The sequence below is a fragment of the Oreochromis aureus genome, linkage group 18, assembly GCF_013358895.1.
Source record: "Oreochromis aureus strain Israel breed Guangdong linkage group 18, ZZ_aureus, whole genome shotgun sequence".
NCBI lineage: Eukaryota > Metazoa > Chordata > Actinopteri > Cichliformes > Cichlidae > Oreochromis > Oreochromis aureus.
The window spans coordinates 13,063,523-13,081,911 of NC_052959.1; the positions used below are offsets into that span (position 1 = coordinate 13,063,523).

At 43.0% G+C, this 18,389-nt stretch overlaps 1 protein-coding gene across 1 annotated transcript; it reads left to right on the plus strand.

The window, feature by feature from the left end:
- Positions 1–545: 545 nt before the first annotated feature.
- onecut3b (one cut homeobox 3b) lies at positions 546–11,082 on the plus strand. The gene is made up of 3 exons (XM_031738499.2): positions 546–1,626; positions 9,955–10,217; positions 10,972–11,082. The coding sequence occupies exons 1-3, from the start codon at positions 546–548 to the stop codon at positions 11,080–11,082; spliced, it is 1,455 nt and encodes a 484-aa protein (XP_031594359.2).
- Positions 11,083–18,389: the final 7,307 nt, after the last annotated feature.

Here is an 18,389-nt window from a genome sequence, read left to right on the forward strand (position 1 = left end):
TTCTGCTCTCTGGAGGATTTTTAAATCTTCTGCAAACTAAAATCATGCAGGTTCAGATAAAACTCGGATATTTTGTGTTTTTTGTTTTCTAATTTTTTTGTGTTTCGACTCGTTGTGTTTTAAACTCTGTCAGGTAGACCGCGAGGAGGACTCTGCTCGTGTCCGCCCAACATTTTAAGTACACAGATGCGCGCTCCCAGCTCTCTGGCACGAGGCTCAGCCTGCTCTTAGTGGAAGCGCTGTTGGACCAGAGATGAGATACAGCCCTGGAGAGCTCCTAGCCACATGAACGCCACGACGCCGCTGAGGCGCTCGGTCCCGTGTCTGCTTCAGACAGGAGAGAACTCATCCTCGCCTCACTGGACTGGTCGGATAATTGTTATCAATGGATTGGCATTCTAACGGGTTGGTATTTTTATTGCTCCGGCAGGGCTAGAGGGTAAGAAAGAGTGCGTGTGTTTGAGTGAGAGTGAGAGAGCGGTTAGAGGGAGAGACAGGGGGAGAGGGTGGGAGGGTGGGACAAGGGAACATATATGCTTTCAGCCATGGAACTCACCATGGAGAACCTTCACAGCGTCTCGTCACACTCCCACGCGGGAGACCTCATGAACTCCCCGCATGCTCGGCCGTCGCCGTCCCCCAGCTCTACTCCCCGGAATCTGGTCTCGCACGCTCCCGGCGCGCGGTCGGCCATGGTCTCCGGCATGCCCTCGCTTCTGGAGGGGTCCGGGGGAGACTACCGGACAGACCCGTCTGCGTTGTCCGGACACCTGCACCCGTCCATCAGCATGTGCGAAACCGGGATGAGCCTTAGCAACACATACACAACCCTGACCCCCCTGCAGCATCTACCTCCGATTTCCACAGTGGCGGACAAGTTTCACCACCCGCACTCACACCACCATGCTGCCGCCCACCAACGACTCTCGGCCGGGAACGTCAGTGGGAGCTTCACGCTGATGCGGGACGACCACCGTGGTCTTACCTCCATGGGCAATCTGTACAGTCACTACTCTAAAGAGATGTCCGTGTCCGGCATGGGCCACGGCTCGCTGTCCCCGCTTTCCAGCGGGCTGGGCTCTCTGCACAACTCCCAGCAGCCGCTCTCAGCCTACGGCCCCAGCGCGCACCTCCCCGCCGACGCCAAGATGCTTTCTCCGGTGTCAGGCTTCGAGACCCACGCATCCATGCTGTCCCGAAGTGACCAAGAGCATCTGGCCAGGAGTTTAGGGGGACATGGCCACGGCATGATCTCCAACATCAGCGGCATGCATCATCACCCGCACGGTCACCTTCACTCGCAAGCAAACGGCGCAGTAATGCTGGGGGACCGGGAGAGACACGGCCATGGACCCAGCCAAGGAGTATCAGGGTCAGGCATTCAGGCTGAGGAGATCAACACTAAGGAGGTGGCACAGAGAATAACAGCAGAGCTGAAGCGCTACTCCATCCCGCAGGCCATATTCGCCCAGAGGATCTTAAGCCGGTCGCAGGGCACCCTCTCGGACCTGCTACGGAACCCCAAACCTTGGAGTAAGCTCAAGTCAGGACGGGAGACCTTCAGAAGGATGTGGAAGTGGCTGCAGGAGCCCGAGTTTCAGCGGATGTCTGCTCTCAGGCTGGCAGGTAATATACAATCCCTTCAGCATTATTACTTTACATAAAAAGCGTTCAGTCTTCCACCGTCGCCTCTCAAATAAAATAGAATGATTCAGCACCACGGACAGTTCAGCCAGCAAAGGCGCGCAGAGGCACAGCAGCTTCATCAACGTAATTAACCATACCCGCAATTCCTTCAACCGGAAGCGAATATGATTTGTGTAATGACAGCAAATAAATCTATTTGTGTTTCCCTCAGATCTCTAGGAATAGTTTTCGCCTGATAGCGAATGCTTTGAGCACATTTGCGTCCACCACACTTGCTGTTGTAAACTAAATTTGCAGGCCTGTAGTTTTTGATCGACACTCAGCAAATCGCAATTGATTCACAATAAAACCCCGAAATAGTTGTCCTCCCACGACGCCTGTTTTACGAGCTTGTGTTTGTGTGTGCGCGCGCGCGCGGTGGGGCTTCCGGGCCAACTAGTTGCGCGCGAGAGAAGCGGGGTGACCCCAGGCTGCCTGATCAATGCGCCAGTTCCCACTCTCCCTTTTAAATGTGGCACACCGATCGATGCCCGTATCGGAGCTGAAAGACGCAATAACCGCAAGTTCTCTCCCGCTTTTCATTTAGTGCTATGTAGCACGAGCTTTAAATTTAGAACAGGGGCAGGTATGATCCAGGGTGCGCTTTTTTTCTTTAACTCAGGATATCCACGCAGGTCAAGACAGCAAAATGAAACTGTGATTTTCAGTTTTTTAAAACTTAAAACTTTAAATCACTAACACCCCACACGGTATCCATTCAGAAAATTAAACATGTAGACCTAAATATTTATTTAAAAAAATGAAATATGTGGAAAATAGTACTGCAGCCCATAGATGTGATCACCAGATCTATTTCAAAGCAACCTTGAGCTGCACAAACTGTTCTGATGAAATATTGATTGTAAACTGGGGCGGGGATTGATAACGTGGACAAGTACAAACAAGAAAATGTAGAGAATATAGAGTTTGTGAAGCTAAAACCCACAAAAACTAGCAAAACAAATAGGAAATGTTTTCCCTTTTCCCCCCTTTAAAATGACATATTTGCTATGAGATTGTGCTACTGAAAGGAATAGCTGTCCAAACCAATAAGATTTCACTGTATCAGTGAAACGCTCTGATTTTAGACAAGACAATGCAATCCAATAAGGAAATATGGGCACGATAGATAGATAGATAGATAGATAGATAGATAGATAGATAGATAGATAGATAGATAGATAGATAGATAGATAGATAGATAGATAGATAGATAGATAGATAGATGAGGATTAGAAGCTGAGGCTTTGAGTGTCATTAATAGTGTTGCTCTGTCCTTTCAGTGTTTGCCTGGCTTTGCACATAGGAGATCAATAAGGCCGTTTCCCCTTCCCAACCCCCTTCTCTCCCACTCCCTGGTGCTCTCCTTCTGTGTTTCTCTCTCTCCTCTCTTCTTCTCTGCAGCACATGACAATTATATCACTAATCTTTCAGTGGTTAACCTGGCAACAGGCAGACGGGCAGGTTGTTTGGCTCGAGGAGCTCGGCGCCACAGAACAAAACAAAACAAAACAAAACAAAAAACGCTCACTGGAGGAAAGGATGAATGAGAGCTGCTGCTTCATAGTCAAACAATGCACTGAGCCATTTTCTATCCTCTTACCTCTTACCAGAGCCATCTCTTAATGCCCATCAAACTTACTCGTGCCATGAAAGATTAATGTCAGTATTCTGTTTCTCATATTTTCTGAGGAATCCAAATGGAACAAACTGGAATGTACAAAACTTCGGTCAACTTGGTTTAAGTGCAAAAGCAAGAAAAGCAAAACTGACATGTGGAAAAAAGGGCTGCAGGAGCTGGGAGATGCCATTGATTGAGTAAGGGCAGGCAGGTTTGGGCTTTGTGTGAACAGCCAGATAGAGGCAGGGTAGTGAAAGGATCAATACCGACCTTAATAATTGATAAGTATAAGAGAGACGGAGGCGAGATGGGGAAGAAAGAGAGAGGCAGACAGCGGTTGTGTTAGCACTTGTAACAGCATCTTCTAGGTAAGCAAAGTCAAATCTGTGGTTAACAGCTGAGGACCACACAGCAGTCTTCCTGCCTAAACCCCACAGCACAGGGTGTGTAAGTGGTTTTCAAAAATGCTGTTTACACCCTAAACATCCTGTGAAACATCAATAGCACAGTTCTGACACCAACAAGGATGCTGTAGACTCCCACTGCTGAGAACTCAGATCAGATATTTATGAAGCCAGAAGAGAAATCCGACTGTAGATTTGTAACAAGTGAAATCAGGGCTGGAAGGCTGATATCTAAAGACAAACACAAAGAGATCACAGCCTAGGAGGGTCTTACAGTAGACAAAGGGCACCAGAGCATCCAGCTGCCTGCCGAGACAGAGTAAGTGCTTTCTGTTTAAGTCAGCGAATCCTCAAAGCAATCCAAGGTTGTGATGTCATTTGATTTTAAAGGTTGCTATGCTTTATGGGGTTTGTAATGCATCTTTATGGAAGGCCTGCAAGCACATTTCATTGAGTGCGTGTGCACACATGCATGCGCGTATGTCTGTGCGAATGCTTCCACATGCACACGTGTGTGTGTGTGTGACTGGGTTATAGAGTGCGTCTGCACTATACATTGTTCAGGCTTATCTGACTCGCTCTGAATCGGTATTGATTTCCTCTCTTCTGCTCTCTTCAGCTCTCTCATATTCTCTCTCTCTCTCTCTCCTTCCCTCTATGCCTCCCCCTTCCTTCTCTTCTGGCTCTGTACCAGCAGAGCAGAGTCTTTGCCTCCCAGCCTTAATTCATCCCTGCTCTCTGGTCATCTCTCTCTGTAACAGACAGAACTCATTTTGAATAGCCACTCCTGGCACAGTGGTGTCAAATATTTTGACACACTGTATGACTGAGGCTTAATGTGCTGCGACTTAGATTGGCAATACAGTACAACACCAAAAGAAGCTCTATATAGCTTCATAAACATTTAAAACAACCTCTAGCCAAATATTTTGATTCGCATAGAAGTAATAAAAATGAGCTGGTTGTAGAATACATAGAAAAAAGATGTGTGATAATAAGAAGGTGATGCATTTTGTTTAAGAACTAATACCTGTAAGGAGGATATGTGGTAGAAATATATCAAATTTACCTGCTTTAGAGTAGAAATCAGAACTTGTGTTAAATAATAAACATAAAAATAAACATCTGTTAGTACCTAAAGTTTCTTAATTATCCATTTGCAGCACCTTGTTTTGTTAAACCTTGTGTTGCTCATGGCAGTTTGTAAAAGGCCTGGTGGTGCTGAAAGGACAGCTCCTTCTAATCCCTCACAGCAGCACTTCGGTGTTAAAGGTGCAAACACTCAACCAATAAAACTGCATTAGTCAGGACTGAATTACAGCTTTTCAGCTCCAACCTTTTAATCTTTTTAAGCTCTTTCTTAAAAGTTATCACAAATTAAACTGACTTGACTTTAGATTCCCTGCAGATGTTCTGTGTGTCAGAGAGCATTTGTCTCGGAGATATGTGTAAGCCAGACCTAATTTTATCGTTATCTAGAATTTCCCTTTAATTTGAGTAGAAAATGTATTCATTAAGCCAAACGGCCGAGAAGAGAAATAGTCCTTGTTTATAGGCACCAGATAATAATGTCATTCATAAGTTACAGTACACCAGGTATTTTTAAGTGTTTGAAAAATATTTTTTGGTTAGTTTGTGTTTGTGTGTTCGATATTATTACATGTCTGTTACAGACGGGACACTGCTTACTAAATCAGAGACACATTGTGCAGTTTTGTTTTGTTGTTTTTTTGCTTTGACTACATTAAAGGCTGAGATTATATTAAACCTTCCCGATAATAACTAAAAAAAAAACACAGGGAAAAAGAAACAGAGAGATCACTTTGAGTGCCCAATATTTAAAGCTTGAATATAAAGTTTATAAATGAATCAGTCATCATCGAAGAAATAAAGTTCTACTAGATTAAACAACGGCTTGATTGTAAGTCTTTCTAAGCGTTTCGGGAACATTTCCCAGCGGCTTCTTTGTAGCTTAGTTTACAAAGATTTATTCGTTTTGTTCTCCTTTATTCGCCGTGTTCAGGGTCTCAAAGAACTGTCGAAATATTTGATTGAGGCTTGTGCTCTGTGGAGAGAATGCTGCATTTAGTTTTTACGTTTTTAAAATAAAAACACAAATCTTAGAAAAACGAAGAGGCGCAAAACTTGGTTTACAGGGCTTACAGGACTTTTATGGACTACGAGACAGGATCTAATACTCTGTAAAGCTGCCGATCACTAGTCTCAACAGGACAACACGGGCTTTAGCTGGGAAATAAACGACAGCTCTCAAATATGCCAATCCTAATCAATCGAGGGTAGCCCGTTTTAAAGGACGAAGAGGCGGTTTGGCTTCAGCCTTGCGCAGTGTTGTGGTGAGCAGGGGTCATTCGGGCGCTTTACTCCCCTGCAATGCAATGAATAGGCCTATAGCTTGATCAATATAATCAATAACCGTACATCTGAGGAGGTGTGACAGAGAATGATTGACACCAAACTGTTTCTCGCCTGCAGTAGTCCGTCCAGGGCGGGAGAGGGCCCGTCTCACCGCACACAAAGCCCGATCTCATCCGTCCGTCCAGGCGTCGACTAGCAGCAGCACGGTGCGGTTAGTTCACCGTCTGCCCCTCACGCCCCACCTGCACACACACACACACACACACACACACACACACACACACACACACACACACACACACACACACACACACACACACAGGTAAGACACATAATAGTCTACTCTCCTGTAACATTAAACGAGTTGCCTTGTGCATTTTCATTTTCCCAAATCAAAGGAAAAACAGGCCAGAGAAAATCTTTTAATTGTAACTCACATCCACTTATTTCATCTCTCGAGGCTTGAGGACATAAAGCTGATGAGATCGGAGAATCTCATGTTTCCTCCTGCACACTGAACATTTCAATGCACACCAGCCAGAGAGTCTTCACACGAAAACTCTATTCGTTTCCTGGTATAAACAAACAAACAAAACAAAACAAAACAAAACAACACTACATATCTCTAATCGACTGCTTTCACACAAAACCACCTAAAATGTGTTTTACCTCTTGTTGTTTCCATTTGACCTTTACTGTGCAGAGTTTTTGGCAGGAAAGTTTCCAGATGCTCGCCATAAATCTCATTTTAACACAGGATCAGGAGCTACAGGAGCCAATCACGAGTGGTGTGCGTGACAGGTGTGGGACCTCTAAAGTCGAGCAGTTAAAGTTTAGAAACAAAACAGAAAGAGTGCATATCAGTCCAATCATTTTTAATCGGGTAATTGGCGATTTATTTATGTTATTCTAAGTAGAGTGTTGAAACGCGTAGGTTCGAGCATGTGTGCACACCTGCTCACTTGCGCACATTCACACACACTGAAAGGGAAAGCAGAGACAGCAGCCACCGGCAGCCACAGTCATAAAGCCGAGGTGCTCTTAAACGTGGCACAAGTGCAGCTTAACACACCGAACAGCCAGCGAGTTCATCTCTGGATCAGTAAGCGGTTGAGATTAAACAAAGTGGCGGTTGCCCTGATACCTTTGTCACCACTGACACCAGGGACATATGAAAGAGATGACATGCGCAACTGCCACTTGAGACTGCTTGTCTCTTCAGAAAAGCCCATTTAGTAATGAGACACACTAAAGATAACCAATAACAGTTTGGTTCTTGTCTCAAGAGAGGTCGCTTTAATGAGCACCCACCACTTTTCCTTCCCTGTGGTCCTGTGTCTCCTACCGAGGCGAGGGACGTTCAAGGAGTCTCATTTGAAATTGATTGATTATCTGAGATATGCACTGACCATTGCGGGCCCAGGCCTTGTGCTAACTCCTCGGCAGATGTGTTTTGCAGGCACTGCACACAGGCCTCTGTGCTGCAGAGCTGCATCTGAGCTGATGGAGGAGACCCAGAGTGGTGTTGGCATTGTAAAATGGCCGGTAGCACAAGTTGTTCGAAAACAGGCATTACATATTAAATTATCACTATATTAGCACTAGCATTCAGTCATTACATTAGGGAGTATTGAGTTTGGTTTGAGACAGCACTTAGTGAGCCTTCAGGAGATTCTGGCATGGCTGGGCCTGAACCAATTGAATAAACGTTCCATGAAATGGTTCTGAAGTGCGGATCAATCAATATGGGGGCTATCAATCCGGGGGCAAATTAAAACAATTGAGAAAAACAACAAGAGGAAAAGAGTTGAGGAAGTCGAGAGGAGGGATGGAGGATACAATGCAGGGACGAGCACATAACCTACATTCAGCTGAGGAAAAATATCTTGGTAATTGTGCTTTGCTTGCAGTAACAAAGCGTGAACAATGACCATTTGCACACGTGCACGCGCGCAGGCATGCATACACATGTGCACATTCATATTGATCCCCACCTCACAATCAAATCTGTTTACTGCTGTTGTCTAAACCTGCTGTAAAGTCATCAATCATTTGCATACACCACCACTTCCACACTGCAACCAGTCTTATTTATCTTCTGCCCCACCCCCACCTTGCCTTCTTCTCATTCTTTCCCTGCACACACACACACACACACACACACACACACACACACACACACACACACACACACACACACTGACAATCATCCAACACTGGCACTGGGGTAAATATCAGTGATCATTCCTTGGTGCTTTTCAAGGCACATCCCCAAACTCAAACTTCAAAGCACCCAGACTGCCACATTTTCTTTGTTCTTCCAAAGATTAACAATTTCTTCTCATCTGTCCGTCACAAGGCGCGTTCGCGAGCTACACTCCCCAGCCCGAGCGCACGTCACCCCCCGCACGCGCGCACGCGCACACACACAAACACACCGAGTTCTCGCGGATCGATGGGGATCGATCGGGTGGGGAAGGGAGCCCTGATTACTGGACCACGTGTTCGGGAGAAAACCGCGGAAAATCGATCATTGCAGCTTTTTAGGGCAGCAGAACAGAACAGACTCCCTCCAGTCTCCACAGCCAGAGCCGAGCCTACTGACGGTGCATCCAGGCACGGCAGACCGCTTCTTTGTCAGCATTTCACATCAAGCTCCACCAGTTTCAGCAAGGCACACACTCATCCACGATCACAGCACTCTATTCACCATAACCGCGTTATTTCTCGATTAGTCACAACGATCAAATCAGGCTGAATTGTTTACATACATAAATACTTCAAATCCGCATGCAGGTGAGTTATAACTCAGGCCTGCACAGGTTTTAGACATATTTCCTCTCCTCCTGTCCTCGGAGCCTGACGGTTTATCTCATGTCACCACACATTTGAAATAAACGTCTAGAGATTTAATACTTCAGATCCGTCTCAATGAGCAAGATGTTTACTCTTTTGAGTGTTACTGTTCACTTTATGTTCTGCTGCAGCACCAGGTAGTAACCAACGAGAATATGTAGTGTAGCATTCAGGAACAGTAAGAGATCTGAGTGCTCATTTCCGGTTATTAATATAAATGGTGCAAGAAAAACCCCGCCTAATTAACCAAGTCTCAAATTTGACTTTACCAGGGGAAGACACGGCACAGCTTAAAGATAAGGCCGCTGTTAGCAAGTTTCACACCCGCTAAATTTGTGATTTAAATGGACAAAACTAGACCTGTTCGGAAATCAATCTCAACACTTAGAGCGTGTTTGGCAACCTAAATAGCAATAATATTGGATTTTAAATGCTGAACATCAGTTTGGAAATCTACAAAAACTCGATCATTGATATCAGAATAACCCCACCTAAAACAGAAACCTGTGAGGTTTAGATATTATTTTTAATATAGTTTAACATCTTCTCACTCAGAAGGCAGCCCGTAGTATAGACTAAATCACATTTTAAATATTTAAATTCGATCCGCTCCTCTCCTCTCCTCTCTGTCTTCCTGCTTTTCATTCTTTCTTTTGCAGCTTGCGCATGTTCCTGTTTCACACACACGGAGTAATCTGTTCCCATAATGTGCCCTTTTCAAATAGCCAATTAGAGATTGTGATGCAGGCCTAAACACATTCCGCTTAAGCATCAGGACTTCATCATCACACTGAAACATGATCATAAATAACCACTTTTAAACTTTTTGGTTCTACACTCTGCTTTTTGTTGCTATTTCCCTTCGACCCCCACTATTATTCCCTGAGTATTATGTTAAATGTATATATTATCTGTATCATATGTATTTTGTGCTCCACTATATATGACACATATATAACATGTGATTCTTCTCCCCCTTCCTCCCTTTATCCGTCTCCTTCTTCTCTCCAGCATGTAAACGCAAGGAGGAGGACCGAGGACGGGAGCGGAACCAGGTGCCAAAGAAGCAGCGACTGGTCTTCACCGACCTGCAGCGTCGCACCTTGGTAGCCATCTTCAGAGAGAACCGCCGGCCCTCCAAGGAGATGCAGCTCACCATCTCCCAGCAGCTGGGCCTCGAGCTCTCCACCGTCTCCAACTTCTTCATGAACTCACGCCGCCGTTGTCCAGAGCGCTGGGACGCAGAGGAGCACAGTCTCGGGGCGCACGGCCACGTGCACACACCCCACGGAAACAGCAGCAGCAGCAACAACAACAACAACAACAACAACAACAACAACAACAACAACACGGCGCCTCACCAATCCAACCCGGCACCTCCTCTGCTGTCTCCTTCTCCAAGGCCTGACGTCTGCAGGACGGATGTAGAGAGGATGGAGGGTTCCTTTCCGCTAAGACTCTCGGTCACTGCAGAGCTACCGAGCGCTGTGGCTTCAGACCACTTATCTGGTCCATCTGCTCAGAGTACCGAGGACTCTGTGCAGATGGATCAGACCTTCTCGGTGTTATTTTTTGACCCGAATGCCACTCTTAGGGGCTAACTTGCATTTTCAAAATGTGACTCTTGAAACCAAAGATCCAACAACCACATGTGGCCGTCAGGAAACAAAAAATCAGCCTGAAAAACCAAAGAGCATCCATTTACACTACACGCTGTGGGTGTGCGTGGAAGCATGGAAAAGAGAGAAAGAGAGAGGGAGGGTTTTGCGTCAGGGAACAAGTAGCTTTAAAGACAGCAGGCCTGGAGCGGTCTTCACAAATAATCAGATAGCAGGTGTATCTGCAGGCCTGCGATCAGCGACACGCGCGTTTCAGTGACACGCTGAGACTGATTGAGAGGTGCGTTTATGTGTGACGTATAAGTGAAATGATCTCCGCAGATCGTCTGCTACCTGTGCATAACGTTCACATCGCCCACAGTGGGGGTGTATTATTATTATGATTATTATTATTACTATTCCTCTGCAGCCACTCAGCCCGCTGCACGTCGGAGTAACAGCGCCATCTGCTGCCCAGTCTAACCACACGCCAACCTGTTCTCAGCGCGCTGGCGTTGCTCCTCACACAGCTGCAGATTGAACACCCAGAGAACCAAACAGGAGGAGAAATGGTTCAAACACACTCATCCAAACATCCAATGACACACATGCTGAATGTTTGCTTCTTTATATACACTGAGCGGCTGCACGGCCACAGATTGCATAGTCACTTGAAAGGTTATTTTCAGGTTACAAAAAGGAGAACAATCAAACAGGGATGACATGCCACACATAAAAAAAGTGTTGTCCTGGAGTGAAGGGAGTGAGGGAAGGTGGGTGCATTCTGTTCTAGCGGCCAAACACAGAGGTCAAATGTCACAATATAGGATCCTGAGTGCCAATGATGTTTGCCTCTTTATGATAATCAGAGAACAGATGCAGCCCACTTAGTCCCCCCCACCCCCAGTGTGCCCTGCAGTGTCTGGTCTGTGTCATTACACACCTACAAATTGTGAGCACTATACGGCACGTTTGCCTATTTCATACCTCAGAAAAAAAACTAAAAAAAGAAAAGAAAAACATTGATGTGATCCACTTGAAACACAATGGAAATGTCTGTAAATAATCTTTAATTTCATCTCTCTTTCTCTCTGTCTTATCTATTCTCAATTTATCTACTCTCTTGATATGTGTCTTTCTTTCATTTTCTTTTCCCCCTCCCCAACTAATTGATGCGGGTAATAATAGTACCATAGACACATGGTTTCTTTCTCGTGACTACTGTGCTATGTCGTGCTGAAACAATATATAAAGAAGCACCTTGTTGACAAAATGTAAGAACTTAAAGATAAAAAAAATGAAACAAAAACAAAACAGACAAATCATCATGTCATAGACTGATCCTATGCACAGACAAGGAAGGGATACCAAACAGAGACAAACTGTGCATATTTGTGAATACCTGTTTGATGGAACAAAAGGACTGTGTGGATGTGAAGGACCTCTTCCTTGATCTTTAAACTTTGACCTCTTTGAAATGGACAGTCACTGCATTCCTCTGCTGATGGTTTTCTTTGGTCACCATATGAATTGCCTGATTTCTTTGTGTCTTTTTATAACATTTTTTTCTGTGTGTGTGTGTGTGTGTGGGCAAAGCCACTTGTTGTGTAGCATCTTCTAGCGGGAGATAATCATATAAGGGAGGAGACACAGACAGGAGGGGGAAGGGTGCAGCAGGGGAGGCGGGAGCATCAGAGGCCCATCATGAGACTGGAAGGTAGCAAGTGATATTCCTCCATAAACCCATAAACTGGGAGGTGTAGTGCTCGGAAACAGGTTGTTGTCATTTGGGAATGATTTTGGAGTGTAGAGGGAGGAAAACTGCATTTTTAAAAAAAAGTTCAAACCCAAAGCAGAGTGTTGGTGAGGGAAATATGTGTGTGTGTGGCTACCTCACAGAAAATAACCAGACAGTGACCCAGCAGTAAATACCAAAGATAATCCATGCCTGCTGTGTTCACACTGGACCTGGGATGTATATACACACACACACACACATGCAGAGTTGCAGACAGATGCAGATTTGGATGCACGCACTTCCACGGAGCAGTCGTGCTGCATAGCAAACACAGCCTGTTTGTTATGTGGGAAGAGTTGAGTGCCTTTTTCCTTCAACCAGGGGATGGACTGCTCTGATCACACACAAATATGCACACACATGTTTAAATGAGGGGGTGTGGGGGGAGGACACACTGGGTGAAGGGGGTGCAGCACTGGAGGGGTCCTCGTGATATTAAAGGGCCACTTTTTCGGACTCTGAGCACTTCTTTTCACACGGTGAGGGGAAACGATCGCTTGCCATTCTGTTTTTTTTTTTTTTACACACCGATGAGATCATGTCATCTCACCAAGTCCTCTCTTCACGATACACACACGCACACACACTCCTTCCAGAGATATTTTTGTGTCATTTGTAATCCGAGAGTCGGTGTGTGTGTGTGTGTGTATTTAACTGTTTACAATGCCCTGCACTCCTGCTCTTTCCTGTCTCTCGTTGGCCACCGTTTCAATTTAACTGGTCTAAAAACAGAAAAAACAGAAACAAGTAAACAAAAAAAAGAAACCTTCCATCTCCTGACGACACATGATGTACATTGGTGATCCTCCCCCGCTCCCCCCTCTTTGCTGGTCCCTCTTTCCAGGGTAGCATTACAACAAGGCAGGCATGGGTAGACAGTTCATCTTGATATACCTCAAATCTTGACTGTAAAAGTTAATGTAGTGAAACAATAAGGACAATGTTTAGCAATGAGCGTGACATTAAAGTCACAACAAAATGATTGTTTGGGGGTTTTATTTAGAATTTTTACGAAAAAGCGTGGTAAGCTTTTGGTTTGACAGCTTTCCAGTTTTTTATTTCTTTTTTTAAAAATTGTGTGTAGATTTGCACGGAGTCCTTTTTTTGGACTGAAAGAAGGGGTATGACTGGGGGTAGAAAAGTGCATAAGGGATAAATAAAGAGGCAAGCAATGACATAATACACATGCAGCCAAAGAAAAGAAGAAATCAATATATAACAACACATCAAAGACAGAATCATTTCTGTTTTGCATCATTTTCTTTTTGTTCGTTTGTGTTTGAAAATTGTTTCCTATGTGTGTTGAAGTGATTCACATATTAAAACAAAAAGAACGAACCAAAGCACCTCTGTCATTTAGGAGTGGGATGAGCGATTCTTTTTATGCATGGATCCTATATTAGTGTATATAACCTGCGGGATGAACTGTACCTCTACAGGTGGAGGTGAGGGGGAGAAACTGGGGGGAAAACAAACAAAAAACAAACAAACAAACAAACAAAAAAAGCCGAGTTTTGGTTTTCAAGTACTTTTTTTTTTTTTTTTTTTACCCCTGTGTGTTTTATGTGCTGTTTGTGTATTTGTATAAAATATGTGTATTTGTATGTCTTTGAGATTCATTACTGTGTGTTTCCCCCTCTTGTTGTAACCTTTCCCTTTGTGTCCAGTAGTCCCTGCACTTCCATCTCTATATATCTTTGTTTCATACCACAGGCGCGAGTGTGAGTTTGTGTGTGGAGTTTCTCTGCTTTTATTTTTCTGCATTTAATCTAAATTTGATCACCCTGGCTGTTTGTCTGCTTTAGGAAACAGTCGATGCTGAAACAAACAGACAGCCAGGCAGCTGAAATATGCTTCCTTCCAGTGTTTTAAAATGGCGTCATTTGCTTTTTCCTTCAGTCAGACCTTAGAGCTCTTGAAGCCCCAGTGTCGATGTTCTCTCCCTCTTCCCTTACCAATCAATCAATCAGAGCCAAGTGTCTTTGTGATGGTAGAGACAATCAATTTCAAATAGAACGGAGACAAAAAAAGAGGAAAGATGAAGGGAGAGAGAAAGAGAGTGATGGAGGAGGGCAGAGAAACTGACTGCACAGGAGAGATGGGAGCAGAGGGGGAGTGATACTTTCAGTCTGTGTGTGTGTGTGTGTGTGCATGATCACCTTCAACCCTTGCAGAGTGACCTTTACGGTGGGGGTCGAGGCACCCTGGACCCTCCCCCGGCAATGAGGGAGATAGTGGTGGGGATCTGACTTGTTAAGTGGACATCTAATCGAAGATGTTGATCAAATGCCTGCACACATGTGCACAGTGCACACACACACACGCACACATGAACACAGATGCATGCGACCATCAAGATGAGAGCCTTTCCTCTGATCCTGATCTCACTGATACAGTGAGGGTGGTGTCAGTCATGTGGGTCTGCCTTCAGCTTTTGGAGGAAGAATCAAGTAATAACTCGAGCAAATAATACACAAGGTGAAAACCAGTGTTGGTAAATTGTGTGTTTTGACTAAAACAAATAAAGAATGAAGCAATTGGATGAATGATTTTTTACTTTTGTGTGATGCTTTTTACTATCTACTGTGGTACTCTGCTGCCACCTGGTGGCTCAAAAATAAAAGTATATGTTTAGAAAATGTTTGATCAGAAACCAGAAGGAGGGTCCTCAATTTACAGCTTCTCTCTACTCAGGTCAAATATCTCTAAATTCTGATTCTCCATAGTTCAACCATAGCCCCCTTTGTTTTTGTTACACTTATAATAACTAAGGATTTAAACTTAAACAGCTAAGTTTAAAAAGTACCCACTGTGCATTTAAACGTGCACTAACAAAACAAACCTCCCATCTTTACACAAAATAGACAAAAGTAAAGCCTCTAAAAATGTCTACAATATAATATGGAATGATTATAACATTTTCTGTAGTTTTCCTGACTTTGTTGTGCAATTTAGAGATGGTGGCTCTGACAAAAACTGAAGATGGAGCTGGAGGTGGCAGAGTTAAAGACGTTGGAAGTGATGGAGAAGATTAGAAATGAGTATAGCAGAAGGTTTGGAGACAAAATTAGAGGCAAGGCTGAGATGGTTTGAACATGTGCAGAAGAAGGATAGTGGATATACTGGACAAAGGATGTTCCATGTGGAGCTGCTAGGCAGGAGGACAAGAGGAGGACCTCAGAGGAAGTCCATGGATGTAGTGAAGAAGGACATTAGAGGAAGATGATTGTCTCTGGCGACCCCTAAAGGCAGCAGCTGGCAGAAGAAGAAGAGGAAGAACTCCCTGACTTTGTTGTATCGATTTGTCTAAATTAATTTAAACATGCTGACATCTAAAATATTTAAACTTTTATGAAGTCCAAGATAAATATCATTTAAAAAATATTAAAGCTAACAGTGCATATATAAATAAGGGTTTGTTTCCATCCGTGCTCAGTTTCAGGTCTCCAGAAGTTGAGTCATCCATCCTTAAAATAAACACAGACGACAGAGAAGCACAATACAACCGAATGATGATATCACATCAAAGCTAAGATTTGCTTCACTGCACATGATGCAAAATTGAGTTTTTCTTGTGGAAAATCTAGACTGAGCCCGTCCAAATAAATATATGTACATAATAAAAAAAAAAATCAGAATGTGATGTTTTTCTGAATCTTTGTTAACAAGCAGGGTAGGTACAGACTAATTATAATAAGTAGCTCTGTGGTCTTTTATCAACAAAGACTTTGGTTTAAAAAAAGGACAACATAAACACTTTCTGATTTTTTCTAAAAAAAAAAAAGTTCTGCTGGAGAATTGTTTAATTTCTGAGAATGAAACCTGGTTAATTTTGGAAAGTTATTATTTTACTGATTGGTTGTGGGTATTTACATAATTGCTTTTTTAAGTGTGTGTAATTTATTTGTTCAATCTAAAACACATTAGGTCTCCAAAATTAATTACACCTTGTGTTTGAGTGTTCCTGGAGCCGTGGTGCTAAATCTTGAGAGAAGCGGGATTGGCTGTCAGAGCGTCACATTAATGCTCACAAACCTAACCGTACAACTGCACAATCAGGCTTGCTTTGTAATTTTACCTCCATGTGTCATACAGTGGTTTTTAAATTAAACAGTCGAGATGTGACTGAAGTGCATAGTTTCAGCTTTAATTCTAGGGCCTTAACAAAATTTTGCTATAGGAATTTCTATATATAGTCTCCTATTTTCAGCTGCTCAAAAGTAACTGGACAAACCAATGAACATTTTCACAATGGCTGCCTGAAGTCCTGAAACCATGGATATTACCAGATGCTGTGTTTCCTCTCTGCTGCTTGTCTGGCAAAGTCTAATCTGGCCTTCTCGTTCTTGTGTGTAACCAGTGGTTTGGACCTCGCTGTAAATATTTGTGAAGGTGTCTCTTAATTGCAGACTAACTGTAGATACTACTACCTTCTCCACAGAGTTCTTGACTTGGTTGATATTGTGAAGTTGTTTTTAACCATGCCATCATGCATGTTAGTTATCCTCTGAGCCGAGGTGGTCTGTGCATTCTTTCTTTTAAAGAATGAATCACATTGTTGATTTGGCTGCTTCTACAGGTTTTGCTTTGTCTCCGAAAGGTTTTTGGTTTGGTAGTCTGATGATGGCCTCCTTCACTTGTACAGATGTGTCTTTGAGCTCTTTGAACCAGATGTTTGATTGCCTTAATTAATCATGAAATAATAGGATAACAGGCCTAACTATCATCAATTGTCCAGGTAATTCTGAGCTTCTGAAAATTGGGAACTGGGAATAGAAATGGCTGTAACTCACTTACTATGGTAATTAATATCAATATCAATATCAATTTCAAGCAATGATCAACTTTTAATTAAAAAAGAAACAAAACAAAACAAAAAACGGTTCCATCATTACAATACAATACACTACACTTGAATTAGTATTAGCTTTTTTGCGTGGTTCAGTTTGCTAAATGTCATATTTTACTACTCATAATTATCATTTGGATGCATGTTTTATGTATATTATTTTCATTATTATTTGTTCAAAAATAACCATTAAAACATGAGAACATTGTTTTAGAATAGAATAGAATAAAATAGAATAGAATAGCCTTTCACTGTCATTGTACATGAACAATGAAAATGTGGATTATTCACTTTCTTTGTGACCAAGAAATTTCTGTAATGTCTATTACTCAGCAATAGTTTGCCCCAAAGTCACATAACCAGCATCAAATGATTTCAGCCCCTTATGTGGAGCAAATTTTAAATACAGTGTGTTGAGTTTCTTCTTCTCTTCTTTGACATTTCTTCAGTGTGACTGTATCCACAGAGAGCGTTTCACTGCTCATCAACTGTGACACCAACATGTTGTGTACTTGCTTTAGATGTTAGTTTGACAGAAATGTAGAGACCTTTTATTTAAATGTGAGTTGATTAAGACCATAAGCACATAGGAAATGAAAGAAATGCCAACCATGTTACCTGTCAGCCTTGGGGAACACAGCTGACAGGTTATCAGGGAACAGGCCTGTTGTCATAGTTTATTCCTACATTTAGTGTTTGTCATTAAAAATAATACATTACCTACTATAAAACCTTAAAAAAGTATAATTTCATAGTAATTCACTGGATACTTTTAGAAAGGATTAACGTAGCTGATCTAAACTGTAGTTCATAGTCTAGGTACAGCATTTATATTACACTGAGTGAATAATTACACTAAACTTCACTACCTGATTAAAGGAGCATTTGTGTTCCATCTGTATTATCTTCAGCAATATATCAACAAAGCAATTATTTCATGAAACATGGCTCATTCTGATATGATTCAGTGGTTTGATGAGGTGGCTTCCCGCTGACATTTGCACAATCTGATCCACAACTGCAAAGTGCTCCTTTAAATCATTACATTCATGCTCAGTGTTTATAGAAACACAGAGAGAAAATGAAAACGTCTTTATTCTTTTATTTTTCTCCTGTGATTTTTGTGTGATCAATCTTATAAATGTTGGCTGAACGGCAATAAAATTGATGAAGTAGATTTGTAGAGGGGGGGAATAGTATA

Coding starts and splice junctions, on each gene's coding strand:
- onecut3b (XM_031738499.2), top strand. CDS start 546: ATGGAACTCACCATGGAGAACCTTCACAGCGTCTCGTCACACTCCCAC. Junction 1,627..9,954: donor GTCTGCTCTCAGGCTGGCAG/GTAATATACAAT, acceptor TCTTCTCTCCAG/CATGTAAACGCAAGGAGGAG. Junction 10,218..10,971: donor GTCTCGGGGCGCACGGCCAC/GTGCACACACCC, acceptor ATTCCTCTGCAG/CCACTCAGCCCGCTGCACGT.